Genomic DNA, 25451 nt, shown 5'->3' on the forward strand with positions numbered 1-25451 from the left:
TCACTGGCAGATTGTATTAGAGACCAGAAGGGTGCCTTCAGCTTACTACAAGGCTGGAGTACCCCTCAGCTTCTGAATCACAACAGAAGCTATATAGGCCCAAGTAGCCACACCCACACAGACACACCCAGTGTTCACACACACACACACAGAAGGGATTTAGCCCTTCTTACACTAAGCATGGGAAAACAGCCACATAAAGGGGAAGTGAACAAACACCAATCACACAGCAGCTGTTACCACCGGCAACGACATGCGTGGCAACCATGTCCTGGGAGTCAGCCAAAAGGCCGAGACACTGCCATCACATGTACATAAACAACACGTTGCCGCAGACAACCACAAGTGAAGGAAAAATGTCACAGTGCACACACCAAAACCTCGTGCACACCAAACATATAAAAGGCACACCTACAAAGATCAGACCCCCATTAGACCTCCATGTCAGAAACCCCCATCTCAGACCAAACCTCCCAAGTATCAGATCTCAGATCAGACCCCCATTAGACCTCCATGTCAGACCCCCCCAATATCAGACCTCAGATAAGACCCGCATTCGACTTCCAGACCCCCCCCCCCATATCAGACTTCAGACCAGACCGCTATTACACCTTTTAGACCCCCATATCATAACTCAGACCAGACCCTCATTACACCTCCAGACCCCTATATCAGACCACCATTAGACTTCCAGATCCCCATTAGACTTCCAGACCCCATTAGACTTCCAGACCCCCATACCAAAGCTCAGAACTAGACCTCCGTATCAGACCCCCATTAGACTTCCAGACCCCCATTGCAGTGCGCTCTGTACGTCCTGATGCTGCAGGCAGCCAGGACACAACAGCGCGGGACCTGAGAAGAGTAAGCAGGAGGAATGCTTAGCGCTTCACTTCTCCACCTCCTGCATACTAGTGAGTGCTTTCATAATGGAACTGCACAGCGTCTTATAAAGGGAAAAGTACAATACCACTGGCAAAGGGGGGGGGGGCATCGGCCACAGGCTGCAACGATGCCGCCCCTTCAAAGACAGCACAAGACACCACCTGAGGCAAGATTCTCATCTCACCTCATGGCAAAAGGGGGCCTGACATGCAGTCGTCACCTCCACAGTATGAGAACAAGGGATTGCTAATACTGTCACTTGTGCCCATACAAAATCCTCGCTCCTGGGCAGCAGAGTCCTGTTTAGACATCACAGTCTGCTGCCCGGGGACAATGATTGAGGTGTCTGCATCTCCAATCATTTCACCTGATGAACAAGTGTTTTGCTCATTCATCAGGTGATCTGAAACACCTTTAAAAAGGCAAATTATTGGAAATGAGCATTTGTCGGAACGTTCATTACCGATATTCGTCCCTTTATTAAGTCCATATGAATTCACATTTTAATGCAAATGGAAACAAAACCCAAGAGTTGTAAAATAGCAAGGGACCTTGAATACAAAATCATTTTACATGAACTTGGTAATTATACTAGCAACTAGAACACATTATGCAATAGAGCTGTAACCTTATACACACTTCCTGTTCTCAATGATCACGTTATCTGGTTTGCTGCTCTGTACTTGGTCATGTATAAATACACAGGGACAGAGTACAGAGAGAGCAGTAATCACAGGATGGCTCTGAACATTGCTTCCACGCTTCTCCTGGCTACAGGTCTTACTCTTCTAATCTATCTCCTTAAATGGTGGAGTAGGGTTAAACAGAAGAACCTACCTCCAGGACCTACACCTCTACCAGGCTTGGGAAATATCCTTCAGCTAAGCCCCTCAGAACTTCCACAGTCTTTAGTTAAGGTATGTACGTAGACTCGTTTTCAATATATAAATCTGTTGTTGAGCAAGCTCACAAGGCAGAGTGATATGGTAATAGACAAAGGAAACCATAGGGAACTAATATGCCATGAAGATGCTGTACATGTACATTAGTGTATATGGGATATCTGTGTCTGCTGCTCAATTAGCTAATAACAGAGTACGGTAAACAGCGGCCTATATTCTGCTAGCAAACTCACCGACAGGGGCATTTGAATTAAAGGGGTATTCCGGTTCCCTGATTTGGGTCTGCTTTGAAAGCATTGTGCAGCTTTTACAAATGTCTAATATATTGTAATAAACATTTTTGCACTGTTCTCTAATAATACCTACTTCTTAGTCTCCCTCTACCTTGTTTACACTCTTACATTTCTTATTTACGACCTGTCTGCTCTCTCCTGCTGCCGGTCGCTCATGCTCAGTTTCTCTGCTCTGTGTCTAGTCCCAGCTCTGTGAAGTGTGTTCTCTTGCACCTGGGACTAGCTCTGGTCAGGGCTTCTCTGCTCTGAACTATTTGTCTGCTGATTCCACAAGGCATGTAAGGGAGCAGCGCTCTACATCACGCAAAGCTGGCTTGCTGAGGAATCCTGACACATGGCGGTAAAACTGAGGTTTTGTTGTAACTTTTCCTGTTTCTTTTTTCAGCTTGCCTAGGTAGAACTTGCTCAGTGTCACTTGGTCTTTCCCTATCGGTTTCTTCTGTTCTTGCTGTTTCAAACTGCTTTGTGTGTCTTTATCAGTGTTGATCGCCAATATTCTATTCGCAAATTTTTATCGCGATCATCGGCACTTTGAGAATTCACGAAGATGTAGAATATAGTGCTATATATTCGTAATCGCAAATATTCTAGATTTTGTTTCCATCAGTAACCTCCCTTCTTGCTTGTGGGCCAATGAGAAGGCTGCAATATCTTTGTGAGAGCTTAGCATTATCCCTAGCAACCAATAGGAAAGTTACCTACCCCTTACTATATAAGAACCTCCCCAGCAGCCATTCTCTGCAGTTTTTTTGTAGTTCTGAGAGAGAGAGCAGTGACATTGCTGTGCTCTGTGCTTTCATCTGGATCCTATTCCTTATCCAATTACATTAGATAGTTAGTTAGCTTATATATATAATACAGATAGTTAGAGGGAGATAGTCAGTGTAGGTTCGATAGTGATATAGTGTAGCTGATAGGTTCCAGTGCAGGGTGTTAGGTAGTGTGATAGGAATTACTGTTTCTCTGCTGCCCATACATACATGCTACAGACATAGTGCACTTTGGTCCAATCTCATCTCATTGATTGGACTACAGTTGGCTGACACCTCACTCCAATTAGCTCTTGGAGATGTCATTAGTCTAGGGGTTCACATACTTTTTCCACCTGCACTGGGAATGTTTACATGGTGTGTTCAATAAAAACATGGTAACATTTAATTCTTTGTGTGTTATTAGTTTAAGCAGACTGTGATTGTCTATTGTTGTGACTAAGGGTACTTTCACACTTGCGGCAGGACGGATCCGACAGGCTGTTCACCATGTCGGATCCGTCCTGCGGCTATTTCGCCGTGCCACCGGACCGCCGCTCCGTCCCCATTGACTATAATGGGGACGGGGGCGGAGCTCCGGCGCAGCATGGCGGTGCACGGCGAAAGCCGCTGGACTAAAAAGCCTGACATGCAGTAATTTTAGTCCGGCGGCCTTTCGCCGTGCACCACCTTGCTGCGCCGGAGCTCCGCCCCTGTCCCCATTATAGTCAATGGGGACGGAGCGGCGGTCCGGCGGCACGGCAAAATAGCAGCAGGACGGATCCGACATGGTGAACAGCCTGTCGGATCCGTCCTGCCACAAGTGTGAAAGTAGCCTTAGGTGAAGATCAGATTATATTTTATGACCAATTTGTGCAGAAATCCATATCATTCCAAAGGGTTCACATACTTTTTCTTGCAACTGTATATAACTTTTTAGCCATAATATATTTACATATATTATTATATATTTAGAATATATAATATATTATATGTAAATATATTATGACTAAAACATCAGTAGTAGTTTCCCATTTATTCTGCATACATATGTATCAGAAGTATGATTTTATCTAATATATAAAGCTGAGTGTACCTGTGTGTGTATGTATGTTAAAGGAATACGCACCGTCGCATTTACAATCACGAAATGTGGCACACAGGTATATCAGGTGTCCGGAAAGGTTTTAGACCAGGTCTCAGGTCTCTAGGACGTACCGTTCCAGAGATATTCCCCAAAAAATGCTTTAGCCAATACAAGCTTGGTCATATGACCATTATCAGCCAATAGAAGCTCGCAGATCCTCCAGCCTCCACATACACAGTTTTACTCCAGGTTTCCATAATAACCCAGCCATTTAACTTCACTGCTGTAGGAGATCTTTAAAGGAAATCTGTCACCAGGATAATTGCTATTGAAGTAAAGCCATGGCCTAATAGCACTTAGTACCTTATTTCAAGATGTGCCTTTTTTCTCCTCTGAAAATCCAGTTAATTTGATATGCAAATGAGCAAGTAAGGTGCCTAGAGGGGCGTCACTCTTGCAAGAAGGAGTCCAGACACGCCACCCTCAAATGACTTAACCCCCCAGGTCTGCCAAGCCACGCCCAGATCTGGTTAGGCCACGCCCTTCCCAACTCCTGAGCCAACGGGGATTGAATAAAATGAAGGTAAAAATCAACTTCTGTCAGCTGCAGGGGTGGGAGGGAGACTTTCTCCCTGCAGCTTACACTCTGACAGCACAGTGCTGCTGTCTTAGAGTGAGCTGTTCAAAAGGACATGCCCCCGATCCGGTTACGCCAAGCCCCCTCCCGCTCCTCAGCCAACTGAGATTGAAAAAATGAAGTTAGAAATCAGTCCCACTAAGCCACGCCCAGATATGGTTAGGCCACCCCCCTCCACTCCTCAGCCGACGGGGATTGAAAAAATGAAGGTAAAAATCAACTTCTGTCAGCTGTAGAGTTGGGAGGGACGGTGACGTTCTCCCTGCAGCACACACTCAGAGAGTACAGTGCTGCTGTCTTAGAGCGAGCTGTTCGAAATGACACGCCCCCGATCCAGTAAAGGCCACTGTTAAGGGGGTGGGCCCCTGTGGAGGTCACTGTCAAGGGGGTGCTATGCTGTAAAAGTCACTGTTAAAGGGGAATGCTGCTATAATGGTCAAAGTTAAGGAGGTGGGCTGCTGTGGAGGTCCAATTTAAAGGGACAGGGCACTGTGGGGGGGGGGGTCAGTGTTAGGGGTGGAGGGCTGTGGAGGTCACTGTTTTGGGAACGGGGTGCTGTAGATGTCACTGTTATAGTGGATAGTGTTGATATCTTTTAACGACACACACAAACATTAAATGAAATAGATTAAATATACCCGAGCGAAGCCGGGTCCTTCTGCTAGTATATATATACATATAGATGAAATCAAACTTCTGATATATATGAATGCATAATATGTGGTAAACTACTACTGATGTTTTAGCCATAATATATTTACATATATTATAATATATTATATATTCTAAATATATAATAATATATGTAAATATGTTTAAGTTAAATTTAGCCTGCATTTTTGAAATGTTTATGACTGGATTTGACCTCATACAAGCTTTGACATTACAGCCCAGAACATTGACCACTACACTATAAGAGCTGGATGGCAAGCTACTAAGAAAAAGAAAACCAATGAGACTTCTGCGCTATAGGAACACTTACTACTACTAAGTATACCTATACAGCTGAAGTCTCATATATATATATATATATATATATATATATATATATATATATATATATATATATATATATATATATTATAATTTTAATTTCTTAATTTATAGTAGCTGGCCATGCAGCTCTTGTAGTGTAGTGGATAACATTCTGGGCTGTAATGTCAAAGCCTGTGAGTTTGAATCCTGCCTCAATCTTTTCAGAAATACAGGCTGAATTACATTTAAATACACTGACTCGAGGATGCTCGCCCAACACTAGTCAGAACAGTACTTAGGGCTCTTTCACACTTGCGTTGTCCGGCGTGTACTCCACTTGCCGGAATTACACGCCGGATCCGGAAAAACGCAAGTGTACTGAAAGCATTTGAAGACGGATCCGTCTTCAAAATGCTTTCAGTGTTACTATGGCACCCAGGACGCTATTAAAGTCCTGGTTGCCATAGTAGGAGCGGGGAGCGGGGGAGCGGTATACTTACAGTCCGCGCGGCTCCCGGGGCGCTCCAGAATGACGTCAGAGCGCCCCATGCGCATGGATGACGTGCCATGCGATCACGTGATCCATGCGCTTGGGGCGCCCTGACGTCACTCTGGAGCGCCCCGGGAGCCGCACGGACGGTAAGTATACTGCTCCCCCGCTCCCCACTACACTTTACCATGGCTGCCAGGACTTTAGCGTCCCGGCAGCCATGGTAACCATTCAGAAAAAGCTAAACGTCGGATCCGGCAATGCGCCAAAACGACGTTTAGCTTAAGGCCGGACCCGGATCAATGGGCATTATTTCCGGATCCGGCCTTGCGGCAAGTGTTCAGGATTTTTGGCCGGAGCAAAAAGCGCAGCATGCTGCGGTATTTTCTCCGGCCAAAAAACGTTCCGGTCCTGAACTGAAGACATCCTGATGCATCCTGAACGGATTTCTCTCCATTCAGAATGCATTAGGATAAAACTGATCAGGATTCTTCTGGCATAGAGCCCCGACGACGGAACTCTATGCCGGAAGAAAAGAACGCAAGTGTGAAAGAGCCCTTAGTGCACCAATCAGTAATATCTACTCAGACCTGATAAAATGTGGTTGCATGTATTGAGCAAAAAATATGCGCTTCATTAGTGCCGATTTGCAAAATAATTTGTGAAAATAACGACTGGAGATTGCGAATATTAAGTGAAAAATTAGCGAAATATCGCGAAAACGAATATTGCCTGTGACACTCATCACTATTCTTCATACTGTATGTTTCAACCTTTTACTTAGCCGTCTGTTTGTAGTTGTCTGTTTCTGTATTACTCAGTGTCTGTGAATCCGTCTGTCAGAAAATCTTACAGTGTGTCTATATGTTTTTCATTATGTATCATGCACTATTTTCCATCTCTCTCTGTATATATATATATGTATCTATTACATAGTATGTTAACCTCACATGACAGAGGATGCACTCTCCGCTGTGTGTTTCAAGAAAGAAAAGCAGACCTGGGATAAGTGAGGTGCATCATTTAAAAACAGTCACTTCAGAGGCTGATACACACTAACGGTTATTATTACAGCCGCACTTCCCCAAAAAGTTGGGATGCTGTGTAATATATAAATACATGCAAATAGAAACAGAATGCAATGATCTGCAACTTTCATAGACCTTACTTTATTCATATTTTATTCATAGGTCATAAAAAAATAATAATGTATTTAGAACTTGATGGCAGTCAAAGTTCTCAAAAAAGTTAGGACAGGAGCAATAAAAGGCTGGGACGAAGAAAAGATAGCTGGAGGAGCAATTGCTAAGTCACATGACTGGATATAAAAAGAACATGCAAGTTATTCAGAAGCAAAGATGGGCAGAGGTTTACCAATCTGTGAAAAACTGTCTAAAATTGTGGAACTATTTCAGAAAAATGTTCCTCAACTTAAAATTGCAAAGATGTCCAATATTACACTGCAGCGAGCCCCTGATGAGCCGGGTCACAGGATGGGAGTGGTAGTAGTAGGGGTGCACCTAGCCTTTCTTCTGCCTGAGGCAAAAATTAAAACGGCGACACCCCCCCATCCCCTTGCCAAATTCTCAACCTAACCTCTTCCCTGCTCCCATTATATTCAGCACTACAAAACATACAGGGTAATACAGCACCACATACGTACCTCTTACATCCAGTGATGTCTACTCTCTTTCCTCATCTTCTCCTTTCAACCCAGACCAGTTTGATGATTTCTATCAGCTATCTCTTTCAGAATTTGACAAACACTCTATTCTGCCACCCCCAATACTATGCCAGCTGTGCTTCCCAATACTATACTGCAGAAACAGTCCCCCCATAAAATCTAATACCACACAGTTAGTTCCCCCTTCAATACTTATTGGCATTAAGTGCCCTAAAAAATAACTGTACCCAGCAAATAGAGCCCTAACATTAATGATTTAACCATAACGTCCCCAAAAAATAATTGTGCTAAGTTGATAATGTGCTTGGGTGCCTCCCACAGGAATAGTGCTTCCAAAAGTACCACTAATAGTAATAATTCTCTGCCAGAGTGCACTTAGTAGTAATAGTGCCCCTACAGTGCCCCCCCCCAACAGTACTAATGTCCCCACTGTGCCCCAGAAGTAATAATGCACCCATAGTACCTATACTAGTAATCATGTTCCCCATAGCCCCTAGTAGTAATAAAGCTCACCATAATGTCCCCGGTAGTAATAATTTTCCTGTGTGCCAGTAAAAAAAAATGCCCCTTTATAATGTGTGCCAGTACAAAATATCCTCCATAATGTGTGCCAGTACAAAAATGCCCCATTGTGAGCTAGTTCAAAAATACCTCCTCTTAGTACCCCCAGTAGAGCCAATATCCCCATAATGTGTGCCAATGCCCCCTACTGTGTGCCAGTACAAAAAATACCCCCTCTTAGTGCCCCCAGTAGAGCCAATGTCCCCATAGTGATCCCAAAATGTGTGCCAGTACAAATAATGCACCTCTTTTCTGTGCCAGTACAAAAAAATACATCTTCTTAGTTCCCCCAGCAGAACCAATGTCCTTCATAGTGCCCCCATAATGCGTGTCAATGCCTCTTGTGTGTGCCATTACAAATAATACTCTTATTGCCCCCAGTTGAGCCAATGTCTCCATAGTGCCTCCACAATGTGTGCCAGTATATAATACTCTATTTAATGCTCCCAGTAGATGCCCCTATAGTCCTCCTTTCCTCCCTTCCCCATAGTGTGTGCCCTTCATAATGTGTGCCAGTATAAAATGACCCTATAAAATGCCTCCTAGTATATACCTCCATAGTGTTCCTATTCCCCACTTTCCCATAGTGCCCCAATAATGTGTGCCAATATATAATGCCCCTATAAAGTTCTCCCAGTACATGCCCCCCCATAGTGAATCCTCCATCCCCATAGTGCCCCCCATAATGTGTGCCAGTATATAATGCCCCTTGCCCCTATGCAGTTTCCTCAGTAGATGCCCCCCATAGTGCTTCTCACCCTCTTCCCCAAATTGGCCAAACAGTATGGTGTCAAATGAAGAATAAGGACCCGTCTTATAGAGATCGCCTTGGTGTGCAGCAGACGGGCTCAAATGATTTTGTACAAAATGTATTTGCTAAGCATCTCTAAGTTATTAGCATAGCATTTGCAATGTAATATACCTTTGTACTCTACTTTTGGCTTGTAGAGTGCTGTTGCACCATGTGTTTGTCAGTCAAATGAAGAAGAATAATCACTAATACTTGACTCCATCGTGCTTCTGGCCTTGCCCTGCACTGTATGCTCCCCGGCTCAGGTGGCAAAACGAGAATGAGTTATTGTGCCATCTGTGCCGGCCTTTGATAAGCTACAGGCATTAGTCCTCAAGCTAATCAGAAGGAACAGGGCAGGATGAAAAAGTTAAAGAAGTGAATTGAAGGAACAAGGCACAGATTTTAAATGAAGAACATCTTTCTTTACTGAGTGCAAAAAAAAACAGATAGCAGCTCATCCAGCAGGAGTTCATGCAAAGTGCAATTTCTTCTCCCAGATAATGAGATATGGTGGCTGTCAATGTGGCAGAAGTTAACACTCAAAGGTTTGCTAGCTGACAAATTCTCTCTCCTGATTCCCTTCCCTATGGCTGTAGTACTGTGGCTGTAGGTTATAGATGTCCACTGTATGATGCAGGCTTCTATACCTGTCCGCCCTCTGTTCATTTCTATGGGGCCGCCGAAAAAAGCTGAGCGCTAACCATAGAAGTGAATGGAAGTGGTGGGCAGTCATGCGAGGTGCGCTTCCTTTGCCTGCTATGGGGAGAGCGCTGGAGTCCTCCAGCCACCACTTCACGAGGCTCTGTTTAGGAGATAAGACAATGGAGGCATATCCTAGCGATATGCCCCAATTGTCTGATATGAGACAACCCCTTTAAAAAAAAAAAGGGGATGCCACACAATGGTAGGCATGGCCCTGTCCTAACTTTTTCGAGCTTCATTGCTATCATGTTTTAAATTACATTTCTTTCATGAAATAACGTGTCTCACTTTCAACATCTGATCTGTTTTCTCTCATCTATTGTCAGATCTATGAGATTGAAAACTCATTGCATTCTGTTTTTATTTACATGTATTTATATTTATATTTTCCAAATTTTTTTTTTATTGAATTTGTATCATATAGGTTTCACCGAAAAATTAAAGGGATTGTCTACATTGGTCAACACAATTTTGTTAGAAGGGTTCATTGCCACTAAGCTGATTACAGGGTTTGTCGCAATCAACAGTTAATTATGGAAACCCGGCAGCAACTGCTAAATGTGCCTGCAGCACCACCACAGGGAAAATGAAGTATTTTACGGTGAACAGAATTTAATAGGTTAAATTAATACATGGACCTTTTGTATCCTCCAGAGAGGTGCTCTTGGAGCTGTTCTCCAATCTAGTCACAAAAAGGGAGTCCTACCTCCCCGATTAACTCAAAATTCCCTGACAGCTTAGTAGTGGTCCATGCAGAAATCATATCCCACCTTATGAGATCCAAAAAGATTTTCCCAAACCTTGTAGGTAAGGAGATCTTAATCTCACTAGGCATGATCCTCTGCTTTGAGTATACATCTCCTGCTCAGACTTGTAATAGACTTGTGTGAAAACAGCCTACGGTATGTGTTATGTTCACAGTTTTTATGTTTTCTATGTTTCCCCAGTTGAGTGAGACATATGGACCTGTCTATACCCTCTACATGGCCAACATTCGTACTATCGTACTGATTGGGTACGATGCTGTGAAGGAAGCATTGGTGGACCGCAGCGATGCATTTAGTGATAGAGGAGACATAGGAACAGGAGAGTTTTTTTCTAAAGATTTTGGTAAGTTGATATAGTAAATGACTAACATAAAAAAAACATCATTTGTTTGCTTTGATTTCAGTGTGAATTACTCCATACTACTGTGCAGAAGCCATCCATCTCTGGTAATATTTGTAATACTGTACTGAAGGGGGTCATTATTTAAAGTGCTTAACAGTGTTAAATGATATTTCTCATACAGCACATATAAGACAAATAACAATGTGGGGGGTTTATGCAGGTACAGTCTGGCCATAGACGGTACAAGGTCATTTCCTGGTGGGCTGGTACATAATTATCTGATGTTCTCAGTGCTAATTAATGCTGGAGCATCGGGTACTTACAGTATGTATCTGGTTGACGACTGCAGGTGTCCTGAATTTAATTGTATCACCGTCCTCAGGATGAAGCAGCTGGTGCTGACCACCACTAAAAGGCAAAGTACAAGCAACCCAGACATGCGACATTTCGGCTACTCCTTAGCCTTTCTCAAGCATATTGAGAATGGCAGTATTTCAAGTTGCACTATGGTATTGCTGACCCCCTACTTTTGTCACCCTGCCTTTGGTCCATTTCGGAGCCACCTACAACATTGAGACGTTTTTTATAGATTTTTTTCCAGTTTCCCATCTGCTCCTTGATGTTTGGCTATTTCACGAGCAGATTTTTCTTTCTATAACCGATTAATCAGGTTCTGCTTTCTTGGTTACTCTAAATTTCTTTATGTTGTGTCTTCCCTGCTTGGTACCTTGAGGTTTACTATATAATTCAGATATAAAATATTTGTGTAAGGCACTTACGGTAGTATAGTGAAGAAACCTAGGCAATCAGGGAATAGGCGTAGTCGGTTGTGGTGTGCCGAAACCGAGGATGAGGTAGGCCTGAGAAAGAAGAGGGCCCACCCAAGGAAAGAGATGTGGGAGAAATGAGTTATAAATGAGTGGAGTGGTGGGAGGGTCAAGCTCAGACCTCGGACGGTGCAGGATCCAGGTAGAGGGGTGCCCTAAATAGGCTGGAGGCGGACCTTTTTTTGGGGGGGATTATATGGCGGGTTTTCCCCTGTGACATTATCTGGACCGTTGAAAGTTTTTAATTTTCAATTTATTTATTTTTTACTATATGGCGGGTTTTTCCCCGTGACATTATCGGGACCGTTGAAAGTTTGTTTTATTTATTTATATATATATATTTTTTTTTTTCCTTGGACTATATGGCGGGTTTCTTCCTGTGACACTGTTGGAACCATTGAAATTTTTTATTTTTTTGCCAGTATGGCGGGTTTATTACCTTGTGACACCATGAACTAAATTTTATTTCCCGTATGGCGGGTTTATACCCACGCGGCACGCGGGTGGTGTGGCGGGTTTATGAAACCGGGTCTATGCCCGGCGTGGTGGGGGGTGTTGGTTGAAAAAAGGGGGGGGGCGGGTGGAGGGGAACATCTGCGCCCCTCCTAAATTGTGTCGCCTGATGGAGGGGGGCAGTGGCTGGAACCCTGGGGCAGGACACTGTGATGCCTGGAGCCGAGCAGACCGTGGCGGCCCCCCCCCCCACACCCGCGGCACCAGCGGACGGCCGCCGGGATACTGCGCATGCACCGATGCCGCCGCGCATGCGCCGTACCCCGGCCGCGCGTGCGCAGACCAGGTACCGGGACGCGGGCGGCCGCTATCGGCAGCGTGGCAGGAGGACGGAGGGACGGGCCGGCGCAGCGGTGGGGAGACTGAGAAACCGCAGCAGCAGCTCTGACTGTGGAGGGGGAGTGTGTGTGGAGTGGCCGGGATGAGCCAGGCATGAGGTGGATATGAGTGCGGGCATGCCACTGAGCTGGACCCGGGGGTTGGTTGGGGGGGGGGGGGACATGTGTGAGATAGGTGCCGTGGTGATAGAGGGAAAACTGAAATGGTGGCAGTCATGGGAACTAGTACCCGTGCTGGCAGGTGATTTGGAGTGGGGATGCCGTGCAGTGGTGTACTGCATGAGCCGGAGTATGGCAGACATGAAACCAGTGACTTGTGAGCGACAAAATAGCGTGACATGAGTGAAATGAAATGGTGAAATGAATTGAGCTAGTACAGGGGGCAACCGTGAGGCCCCGTGCTGTACCGTATGGATGACTCACAGTTTAACGGGCAAACGCGACCCGCAGAGAACCAGGTGAAGCCGGACGGATGGAACCGGAATGCTCCAAATCCTGGACCCGATAGCAACGAACTTCAGAAAACTCAGCAACTCGTAAGTAACTCTCCAGTTAACTCCACAAGCGACTCTCTCTCTCAAGCTCAGACCTCGGACGGTGCAGGAGCCAGGTAGAGGGGTGCCCTAAATAGGCTGGAGGCGGACCTCAGCCCCTCCCACAAATCCAGGCAAAAGCCTTCACACATATATTTCTTGAGAAACAGAAAGCAAATACAGACAAAATTTGTATTGTACAGTGCATTTTTGGTAAAGCCATGCCTCTAAGGCTGTTTTCACACCACCGTTTCTTTTTCCATTCTTCTGTGTTCCTTTGTCCCTTGCACACTTTGACAGTGACCACTCTGTGTGACATGCTATAATAGTGTCCCCACATAGTGATTGGGCCTCCTTTGTGCCCCTTCACAGTATGTAAGCCCCTTTAGTGCTCCCTTAGAGTTTCCCTTACAATTAGAATTACCCCTTTGTGCTCCAAAGCAGTAGTTATGACTCTGCAATAGCTATGCTCTCTTTATACCCTCTCACACAAACAATGCAACCTTGGTGCCCCTCTCACAATAGTGTTTCCCCATTACAGTAATGTTTCTCCCTTAGTGTCTTTTATCAACAGTGTTGCCCCCTCGCAAAAGCTTTTCTCCCTTAGTGCCCCCTCACTAATAGGGCAACATTAATGTGAGGAGGCACCTCACAATTGTGTTGATCTCTTAGTTCCTTATTTAAAATAGTGTTGCCCCCTTAGTGACCCCCTTACAATATTGATACCTCTGTAGTTTCAAAACTATAAACTAGGAAATTCACCTAGCCTCAATAATCAGAGCACATCATCCTCTGGCTTGTGCTCTCTCCTGTTCAGCTCAGCAGATGCAATGACATTACTGCATCATGCTTGCCTGTGGCAGAGGGTAAAGGACAGGAAAAATGGTAGAACAGGGAGCTGATGTCACCCTGCTTCAACAAAGTTTTCAACTGTATCTGTGTGTTGAGGATGTAGATACAGTTGAAAGTGGGACATTCTCCATCCCTCATGGGACTGAGGGGCAGTCGCTGAAGTCTGGCCCTGTCCTAGCAGATTCAGGACAATTGAGAGGCATGGAGACCAAAAAAAGTCTACATTATCTGCATTGGCATTTACCCCCATATGTTAGAAAACTACAACTCCTTACATATCCAGGCAGCAGCTGGCTTTTAGGGAAGGCTGAGAGGTGTAGTTTACCAGCAAGTAGAGGTCACAGGAGAACACTGTCTAATATTTTGATTTCCGTTGAATTTGCCTATATTTGCAGCAAAATAACATTCTTGGTTCTGTGTTCAGGGGGACACCTAGTTTTTCTCCTGCCTGAGGCAAAAACTGAAATCGCGCCCCAATCCCCCAATGCCAATTTCTTAACCTATCCCCTTCCCTCCAGCCCTACTCTTAAAGACATACTTGGAAAACATTACATAGAGAGCTACAAAACAATACAGGGTAATAATCTCCCGTCTGCTGCCCCCCTCTTTCCCCTACCTGGTGCTGTCTGAGGCAATCGCCTCACCTCACCTCATTGGTGGTGCACTCCTAGTTGTTTCGCCAACATTGACTGTTGCGCACACACAAGAAGACCAATGTCCAAATGTAAGGCTTCCTGCGTGAAACACTCAGGCTCTGTTCACATCAGCATCAGAGGATCTGCTCCAGATTCAATCATATTTCATGGAAAAACTACTTTGAGGTCATACCAAGAAAACTCCATTAATCCTACCTGCTCTGGCCACTATAATGGTTCCTGCTATGAATGACGGTAGGTTGCTTGAAGAAGTCATCCATGTTTTTCTAATCCTAGCCAATTGCTTTAAATGTATGCTTGAACTTACAGGGGTCATTGCAAGCAGTGGAGAAAGGTGGAAAATAATTCGTCGATTTTCTCTGACAACTTTGAGAAATTTTGGAATGGGAAAGAGGAGCATTGAAGAAAGAATCCAAGAAGAAGCCAGATTTCTTGCTGACAAATTAATGAAGGAAAAAGGTGTGTGAAGTTTCAAAATGTTTTATACTCTCAGGTCAGTCATACAAAAGTTGGCCAGCAGCCATCTCCTTGAACACTCCAATAAACATGCATGCTTGGTTTCTGGGCGAATAAAAGATTTGGCTTGTTGAAATCCAGCATGCTCAATCTTTCTTTCCCACCAAGATATGTGATAAAGAATCTGCCAAATACTTGAGATTTGGGGCTAGCTGTAGTGGGATTGACATACTCTGTGTAGTAATTCTTAGCATTTTCCATGCTTTTCAAATGTGTGACTTATATCATATGGTTAAAGCCGTGACTGACCATCTTTTTATTTTGAATAACAGATACTCCAGTTGACCCCACATATGCTCTACGGCTCGCTGTTTCAAATGTCATTTGCTCGGTTGTGTTTGGTGAAAGATTTGACTATGAAGACCAAAAATACTTGACTCTTTTGTCATATGTTCATGATCTTCTCCAGTTGTTCAACAGTCGTCCAGGGCAGGTAAGCATTACAAAATATCTGCCACAAATCACTAGTCAGACCACACATTGAGTATTGAGTAACATTTTGGGCACCAATGCACAAGAAATACAAAGCAGATCTAGAAAGGGTTCAGAGGAAGGCAACTAAAGTAATAACTGGAATTAGTGAACTACAATATCTGGAAAGATTATGAAAAATCGATTTTTTTTTTTAGTTTAGAAAAAAGACAACTGAGGGATAATTTACGAACGATGTATAACTACTGTATATCAGGGGTCAGTACAGAGATCTCTCCCATGATCTATTTATAGACAGGACTGTGACCGTGAAAACAGGACATCCTCTACGGCTAAAGGAAAGAAGGTTTCTACACAAACATAGAAGAGGATTCTATACGTTAAGAGCAGTGAGACTATGGAACTCTCTGCCTGAGGAGGTGGTGATGGTGAACTCATTAGAGACCAGGAGAGGCCTGGATTTATTTCTGGTGTGCAATAATATTATTGGTTATAGTAGCTAGAATTCTGGAGAAGGTTTGTTGATCCAGGGAGTTATTTGATTGCCTGATTGGAGTCGGAAAGATATGATTTCAACATTTTCTTCTTCCCTATGAGTGATTTTTGCCTTCCTGTGGATCAAATTTGCAGGAAAACAAGCCTACCCAGATGGACATATGTATTTTTTCATCCTTATAAACTTTGCTACTATGTTAGGTATATGGGTGCAATGCAAGTAACGTAAATTTACAAGAATTATAGGGTTTCACTGCTCACATGGTTTAAAGTAAACTGCCTGGTGCCCATTTTATATATCTATTCTATATATCCTATTGGTCTGTTTGGAGAATATAGTAATATACAATTATGGATGCATATATTATCGGATGTCTGGACACTTTGTTTCGAATCAGAGATTTTCGCAGCCTTGGCACAAAATTTTAACAGAACATCCTTCAAAGAAGCTATTATAATAAGGGAGATTTGCAGATAGTCTTGATTAATATAGCCTATAATATTGTGTCTGCAATTTTTATAATGGGGTGTACCTATAAGGTGGCAGAGGTAACAGTTGCCCCCAGGTCAAGGTGTTTGCCCACTGAGCTACAAATATAAGACACAGGTATTATAAATGGCACATGGCAGGTGAGAACTGGCTCTCAGGAGTTACAAGGTATTCCTCAGCATGCAAACCTATGTGTATCCATGGTTATTGTGATCATATGCCCTTTGATCAGCCCTTATCATCTTGGATTTGCCAGCTAAGCAAGACATAAGGAAAAATAATAGCATGACTGCAGGATCAGACCAGACAAGGTTTATTTGTAGTCTGTAACCATGGAAAGACAGCATAAAAGCTGTAGACACAAAATATATTTTTGCAATCAAGACTATCTGCAAAGATATAATTTTTTATTTTATTTCAGATGCACTGTGGCAATACAAAATATATTGTAAAAGTATGCATACAAAATATTGAACTATGAAATGAATGTAAATATCACACTCATGCAACAGAAGAATATTAATGCTGTTTTTTTCTATCACACTTTTTCCACACTTTTTCTCAATTAGCTTTTTAACATGTTCCCGACCATGATGGCCTACATTCCTGGTCCTCACCAAGGGATCTTCAAAATTATAGACAACCTGAAACAATTTATTAAGGATGCAATGAAAAGCCACCGAGCCACCCTAGATGAGAACTGCCCTCGAGACTTCATAGACTGCTTCCTCATGAAGATGGAAGAGGTGAGTTTATAGATGATTAAAATAGCTACCGTGTAAGTCATTATTTCACCATTTAAACTGCCAGGACAACTTAGCCAAGCCAGTACCTCATCTGCAGACTGGTGTTTCAAGGTGATTGCAGAGCAGATAAAACTGGGTGAGATGCCTTTGTCAAGATCAAGGAGGTATTATTTATTTATTTTTGTTGAGAGCAACAAGTAGATGTAAGGAGTCTAATTAACTTATTAGACACTCTCCACAAGGAGAATTAGTATCCCATGGACTTTTGAGATAAAATATTTGTAGGGAGTCCATAAAAAGTTCAAGTATAAGATCTTTAAGCAATCGTTCTATTCAGGGCCATCTTTAATATTGATTGGACCCTGGGCAAAAATTTACTTGGGCCACCTGGATCCCACCTTCCCACACCTTAGCAGGCAATCATGCCCTTCATCACAACACACACACAAAAAATCCACACATCTGGTAGAGTACAGTGAATGACTGTAAATACTTCCAGTTCTGAAGACTCCAGCGGCTCAGGATCAGTGCTCTGGGCAGCTGGGCTCAGGCTGGAAGTGGGCACCGGTCTGCAGGAAGGAGAGCAGGGCTCGGCTCACCCTAGCGTTACAGTGCACCCCAGCACCCCACAGTTTGCAGTATAGCACCCTATAGTATACAGCAACCCACAGTATGCAGTATAGCACCCTATAGTATACAGCACCACACAGTATGCAGTATAGCACCCCACACTATACAGCACCCCACAGTATATAGTAGAGCAGTATAGCAGCCCACAGTATACAGCACCACACAGTATGCAGTATAGCACCCCACACTATACAGTACCCCACAGTATATAGCAGAGCAGTATAGCAGCCCACAGTATACAACACCTCACAGTATACAGTAGAGCAGTATAGCACCTCACCGTATACAGCACCCCAAACTATACACGATACAGCACCCCACACTATACAGTACAGCAGTATAGCACTCCACAATATACAGCACTCACAGTATACAGCCCCCTACAGTATACAGCCTCCCACAGTATACAGTACAGCAGTACAGCACTCCACAATATACAGCACACACAGTATACAGTCCCCCACAGTATACAACCCCCCAAAGTATACAGTACAGCAGTATAGCACTCCACAATATACAGCACCCACAGTATACAGTGTACAGCCCCCCACAGTATACAGCCCCCCACAGTATACAGCCCCCACAGTATACAGGCCCCCACACTATACAGCACCCCACTATACAGTAGTTTACAGTATATTAGCATAACAGCCCCTGTCACTTTTTTCTGATGTAATCTTCACAAAAAAAGCTCCACAGTTAAGGCAAACTTCTACAGCAACACTCCTGGTAGAAAGGACCTTGATGACCTCATAGCCATGTGACCAGTAATATTGCTAGGTTACTGGTCACATGGTGATGATGTCATCTAAGGTCCTAGAGAATCACAGCTCTCACAGTACACTGCCTGGAGTGCCGGCAGGCATGGCATGGCAGCACCCCCTGTGTAGCTGACAGCCTTACACCCGGGGCAGTGGCTAGCAGGGCTCAAGAGGCAGCTGCCTTGGGCCCCCCAGGAGCAACTGGGTCCGGGGAAGCTGCCCCTTTTGCCCCTTGTTAAAGACGGCCCTGGTTCTATTGATTGCCATGGGAAACATTGCACTTTTTCTTTACTTCTATTTCATCTAAAAACCTTTGGGGGCTTTGATAATGTTTTACAATTAAAATAATGGTTATTTAAATTATTTTAGGAAAAAAGGAATCCAGCCACAGAATTTCATGAAGAGAACTTACAGGCAACAATATTAGACCTATTCTTTGCTGGAACTGAGACTTCAAGTTTGACACTGAGATACAGTTTTCTTATACTCATGAAATATCCTGAAATTCAAGGTAAAATCACACTATTTTTCACCACACGTAGACCTGAGGATGCCGAAATGACACTAGTATTACATAGTAACATGGTTTGTAAGGCCGAAAGACATTAAGTACATCCAGTTCAACCTGTTGTCTTTGAGAGCTATTTTTTAATTCACACACTGTGTTATAAAAAAAGTGTCCTGTCCTGAATAAGCGGTTCAAATATTATGCCTTAATAGGAGCATTTATTTGCCTGTGTTTATATACACACAGTATATATACACAGTGTGGGAAGCACTTGTCCTGAACAAGCATCCCAAAATAATGCCTTAATGGGGGTAAATGCCTGCTCCTGTATATACTCACACAGTTGTTAATGTCAAAAGAAACAGTGGCTTGTTCTGAACAAGCCTCACAAAATTATCCTTTCAGTCCTTTTTTAGAAGCAGCAGCAGTGCAGTGTGGATGTGGAAGGGGTAAGCTGTGTAGATATATTAGTGGCAGCAATAGTGGCAGTAGCAGCACAGCATGGGACAGACAAGACAGTAGTGTTGAGTGCGAATATTCGAATAACAATTTTTTTTCTCGAATATCGCAACTTCAAGATTTCACGAATATTTCAAATATACTTCTATATATTCACGAAATCGAATATTAGTTTTTTTATTTTCATCTGAAAATATGATTCCTCCCTGCTTCTTGCTTGTGGGTCAATAAGCCATTGGCCCACAAGCAACTTAATCAGGGGGGAATCATGTTTTCATATGGAAAATAAAATGACCAATATTCTAAAAAAACGAATACATAGCAATATAGTAAATATATTCATTATTTAGAATTTTCGCATCATTTTTTCCTATCTGTACAGTTGTCCGCATACTCCTCCCCGACAAGCGTCCCCGTCACCATGGGAACGCCTGTGGGTTAGAAAATACCATCGGATCTGAGCTTTCCCTGAGATCATGAAAACTCAGATCCGATGGTATATTCTAATGCACAGGCGTTCCCATGGTGACGGGGACGCTTGTTGAGGAGCAGTATGCCAAAGTGGAATAACAGTACACATAAAAAAAAAAAAGACGAATATTCTAAATAACGAATTGATTCGTAATATTGCTCTAACTTCGTCTTTTAGAATATTCGGAATATTCTAAAAGACGAAGTTAGAGCAATAATACGAAAATTCGTAAAATACACGTATAGACTGCAATTTAGCTTATATAGTGCTATAGTCATTTTTTTAATAGTGTATATATTTTCCAAAACTGAAGTTCAGAAGAGGCAAAAAAAAATTGACAAAAAAAAAGATTATAGCACTATATTAGCTAAATTAGAATCTATATGTGTATTTTACGAATATTCGTAATTTGCTGTAACTTCGCCTTTTAGAATATTCGTAATATTCTAAAAGACGAAGTTAGAGCATTATTATGAATATTCGTAAAATACACATATTAGCCTAGCCATAGTCATAGGAACGTTGCCTTATACTGTCAAAAGGAAAATCGCAATACGCAAATAATTAAATCGTATATTTTTCGCGATAAATAGAAAAATTACAAATATTCAATTTTGACGAATATTAGAAGAATATTCAATCGAATATTCGCGAAATCGAATATTGCACCTCCCGCTCATCACTACAAGACAGTATAAGTGCTGCTGGGCAGACTTAATGGTAGAGGTAATGGTGGAGTAGCAACTATTGCAGCGAAAACAGCAACATTCATGCAGCATTGAAGATGATGGTAGGCAGATAGTGGCAGTGTCATGATCAGGCCAATGGTAAATAGCTACTGTCAGCATGGTGGATCTATATATCAGCTGCAGGTGTGGGAAAAATACTCCCAGATTCATGCCTCATTGACTTTGACAAATGTGATGTTTTATGCACTTGTGGAGGACAAGGTTGTCCATTTGGGTGTGAGGACGCCATATCAGAAACTAAAAAATCCTCTCTGAGATGACAATGGAGGCTGGACAAGACAGTAGAGTGTAAACTGATCCAGTTCCAGCCACTGTTCCAATCTCCCTGCAATTCCCTACCTCTAGTATGATTACAGCGATACCCCATATGTATAGGTTTTTTGTCTAAATCGTGTAAAAATAAAAATAAAATTTTATATCACCATATTCTGACCCCCATACATTTTTATAGTTATATCTACTGTGTTGTGTGGGGGCTAATTTTTTGGCGGAACAATCTGTAGTTTTTATTGATACCATTTTGATATGTTTGTGACTTTGTGATTACATTTTATTAAATTTTTTTGAGTAGGAGAACTAATAAAAAAATGACAAATTGACCATTTTGCCCATTTTTTCCGTTACGCCATTCGCCATATCGGAAAAATAATTTTATATCTTAACCCCTTAAGGACCTGTGACGTACATGTATGTCATATCTGGACGGGACTTAATGGCCAGTGACATACATGTACATCACAAGGTCCGCCGGGCGCTGGGGCATGATTGTGGGGGAATCGGGGAACCATAGCTATACTTACAGGCAGGCATCCATACCGGGTAAGGGCAGCATGGTGCTGCACCGCCCCCCTGCAGCTCCAAGCACTGCGATTGGCCGGTTAATGAAGACAGGCATATCGCAGTTCCAGAAGCTGTATATGCAGCGTCCGTACATGCGTTTGGGGTTGTTTTTAAGTCAATTTTTCGTACAATTAATTGAGTCCAGACCTTGTATATAGTTGTTAGCAGCTTTACTTGAATAAACTTTCATCAGAAAAACAATCTTCCAACGTTTGCTTGGTTACCAGAAGGTCTTAGCATAAAATGGCAGGCAATAGAAATCTCGGCTCTGCTATGCAAACAGGCTTAAATAGAAACTTTTCCTTTGCTGTATGCTCCAGACCTGAAGGTCCTCTGCTGGCTAACTTTGCTTATCTGGGGTACTGTAAGTTAGAACTTTTCCCTAGAAGGGGCTAAGCTGAACTGACCTCTGGCCAACTAGTCTTCTCCCTTCCTTAGTGAGAGTCAGAATGGAGAGTTGGTTACATTCTAACAGTAGCACTGTCAAGTCTGCTGCCACCTCTGGTGAACCAGGTACATTACATGAACACAACATTTTCAAACATAGGAAATGCACAATATGCAGGACCTGGGCAAAATATATAGAATGACACCGATTAGTAGTGTCCATTACTGATTGTGTCTGCTCAGTTTGCACTGCAAGGTTTTTTTTTTGTGCAGAAAATACTTTTTTTTTCTCCTTTTTTTTTTTTCTTAAATTTTATTTTAAATTTATTACAAATCCCTTTACGTGTGAAAACACAACACACCTCACACAAAATAAAGGTTTACACATTTCACATGTCACACCCCAATAAAATATAAATGGCCGTCCGTCCCAATGTGTATACTCAGCTGAAAAGGCATACACCATGCTTGCCTCCGATACGGAGTCTGCCAGTGAGAGAGAAGAGGATGCCACTTTCCTCTACTCCTCTACCCCCTCATCATCATCCGCTGATGAGGGACCCTCTAGAAGGAACCCCAGCATAGCAGGGGAAGCAGCCCCCCAGAGTGAACCCTTACGGACCCCACCCCCTGACGATTATCAGCCCCAAATTTCGGATTTTCAGGGCAGCTCCGGAATACAGATAGACTGTGCGGGCTTCACTGAACTAGATTTTTATTTAAAATCTTCTCAGAAGATTTTGTAAATTTAATGGTGGCCCAAACCAATTTATATGCCCAACTATTTATTGATCAGAACCCTACATCGCCATACGCTAGACCCCTAGGTTGGACCCCAGTAAGTGCAGCAGAGATGATGAAGTTTTGGGGACTCGTGCTGCATATGGGTGTTGTAAAAAAACGAACGTTAGACAATATTGGAGTTCGGACATTTTCTACCAGACTCCAATTTACGTTAAACACCATGACCCGGAAGTGATTTGAGTCAATTAGGAAATTCCTACACTACAACCACAATGCACAGTGCCCACCCCAAAACAACCTAACACTTGACCGTCTGTTCAAAGTTAGGCCTGTCATTGACACCATTTTAAGTGGTAACAAAATATGGGGTGCATTTTGTCCTGGTACCCCTTCTGAAAGTGAAAAATGTGAGTGTAAAGCAACTTTTTCAGGAAAAAAAAATTATTCTTCCTTTTCACAATATTTCCAATTCCTAATTCTGTAAAATGCCTGATGGGTTAAAGTGCTCAATACACACATTGAAATATTCCTTGAGGGGTGTAGTTTCAGAATGGGATACATTTTGGGGGGTTTCCACTGTAGGGCCACCTCAGGGTGTCTTGATATGCGACATAGCTCCCAATTACCATTCCAGCTACAGTAAATTCGCTCTCCAAAAGCCATATGGTGATCCTTCCACTCAGAAGCCTGCTGTGCGCCCATTCATCATTTTTTGAGCACATCTGGGGTGTTGCCGTATTTGGGGGGAAATGGGTAACAAAATGTGTGGTGCATTTTGTCCTGTTACCCCTTGTCAAAGTGAAAAATGTGGATGTAAAGCAACTTTTTCAGGAAAAAATTGCAATTTTTACTTTTCACAGCCAAGTGTTTCCTAATTCTGTGAAACACCTGATGAGTCAAAGTGCTCACTACACACCTTGAAAGATTCCTTGAGGGGTGTAGTTTCTGGAATGCTGTCACTTTTTGGGGGTTTCCCCTGCAGGGCCACCTCAAGGTGTCTTCATATGCGACATAGCTCCCAATTACCATTCCAGCTAAATCCACTCTCCAAAAGCCATATGGTGCTCCTTCTACTCTGGAGCCTGCTGTGTGCCCATACATCAGTTTTTGAGCACACATGTGTTTCTGTAAACTCCAGATTCAGAGTAATAGATTTAGAGTTTTGTTTGGCTGTTAACCCTTGATCTATTGCAGAAAAAAAGAGATACAAATTTAAAATCTGCAAAAAAAATAAAATAATTTTGAAATTGAATTCCCATTTTCCTTTAATTCTCTAAATAACCTAAAGGGTTAACAACATTAGTAAAAATCGGTTTTGAATAGCTTGAGAGGTATAGCTTCTAAAATGGGGTGATTTATGGGTGATTTCTAATAGGTAAGCCCCAGAAAGTGACTTCATAACTGAACTGGTCCTGAAATAATTGGGTTTTGGAAATTCTCCTTAAAATTTTAAGATTTGCTTATGTATGTCCCAAAAAAAAATATTTAATTTTCAAAATTATCCAAACATGAATGTTCGGGACATCTCTAATTACTATCTATTATAAAAGTAGAGAAAAAAAATGCGAAATTTGCTAATTTTTCTATTTTTTTGTAAATTTGGTATTTTTTTATGAATAAAAATAAAATATTTTGACTCAGTTTTACAACTGTCATGAAGTACAATATGTGACGAGAAAACAATCTCAGAATGGCCTGGATAAGTAAAAGCATTTTAATGTTATTACCACATGAAGTGACACATATCTGAAAAATGGCCTGGTCCTTAAGGTGAAAAATGGCTGGGTTCTGAAAGGGTTAATAGTACGTGCATTTTCGGTCGCGATACCAATGATGTTTATATTTTTTGTTATTTAGGTATTTATTTTTCTATTATATGGAAAGGGGGGTGATTTAAACTTTTATATTTTTCTAATTTGTTTTATATATTTTTTTTTAATTTTTATTTTTTGTAATAATTTTGAAGCTCATATATGAGCCTATAAAATCTATTTTATTATTTCAAATTTTGAACAATCATGTATTTTTAAACTGGACTTATTATTGAGAATTGCTAATTTCTTATCTTCGCCTAATAAGAGATGCAGTTTGAATGTTCCCAGCCTCTTCAGTGAGGCTGAGCTGTCACAACCAGACAGCTGAGAAGCTCTGACAGAGGCTTTTCAGAACCTCCCCCTTGAGTTTCTGTGTTGTGGTATTCAGCTCCTCCTCTCGTTAGTCTCTCTCAGCTGTCATGTGTTGGACTAATGGCTTCCCTTTAAATTCTTCCCCAGAAAGCTTTTCTGGGCGGCTTATATTTCTTCCTGGAGTATGTGTGCATGCCCAAGCTGGTTCTCCTCTCCTCTACGAAGTTAAGTGTTAAGTGTTAAGTGTTAACTGTTATCTGTTATTTTCTGTTTGTTGGATCCCAGGTGACCCTGACTCCCTCCGTGTCTGGTGTAGGGAGCCGGTGGTCGTGTCCCCTCACTATTGTAGGGTGCTCAGGGCTTATATAGTCAAGGTACGTGGATATGCATACCTCCACCATTTGGATCTATGCATAGGCTGAGCAGCCAGGGAAAGTGCCAGGTCTTCTACAGGGGTCTCCCTTTTGTTCCTTAGCTTTTGGATCCAGCGAGTTATTTATGCTTGTTGT

General features: G+C 42.5%; 1 protein-coding gene across 1 annotated transcript in view; it reads left to right on the forward strand.

Annotated features, from left to right (window-relative positions):
- Positions 1-1554: 1554 nt before the first annotated feature.
- LOC122945938 (cytochrome P450 2G1-like) overlaps positions 1555-25451 on the forward strand; it is a 34216-nt gene continuing 10319 nt past the window's right edge. The window contains exons 1-6 of the mRNA XM_044305162.1: positions 1555-1802; positions 10706-10868; positions 14897-15046; positions 15376-15536; positions 17090-17266; positions 19027-19168. Of these exons, the coding sequence (XP_044161097.1) occupies positions 1575-1802; positions 10706-10868; positions 14897-15046; positions 15376-15536; positions 17090-17266; positions 19027-19168 (1021 nt within the window). The 5' untranslated portion in view covers positions 1555-1574. The remainder of the gene's footprint in view (positions 1803-10705; positions 10869-14896; positions 15047-15375; positions 15537-17089; positions 17267-19026; positions 19169-25451) is intronic.

This window comes from Bufo gargarizans, chromosome 9, assembly GCF_014858855.1.
Source record: "Bufo gargarizans isolate SCDJY-AF-19 chromosome 9, ASM1485885v1, whole genome shotgun sequence".
In the NCBI taxonomy this organism is placed as follows: domain Eukaryota; kingdom Metazoa; phylum Chordata; class Amphibia; order Anura; family Bufonidae; genus Bufo; species Bufo gargarizans.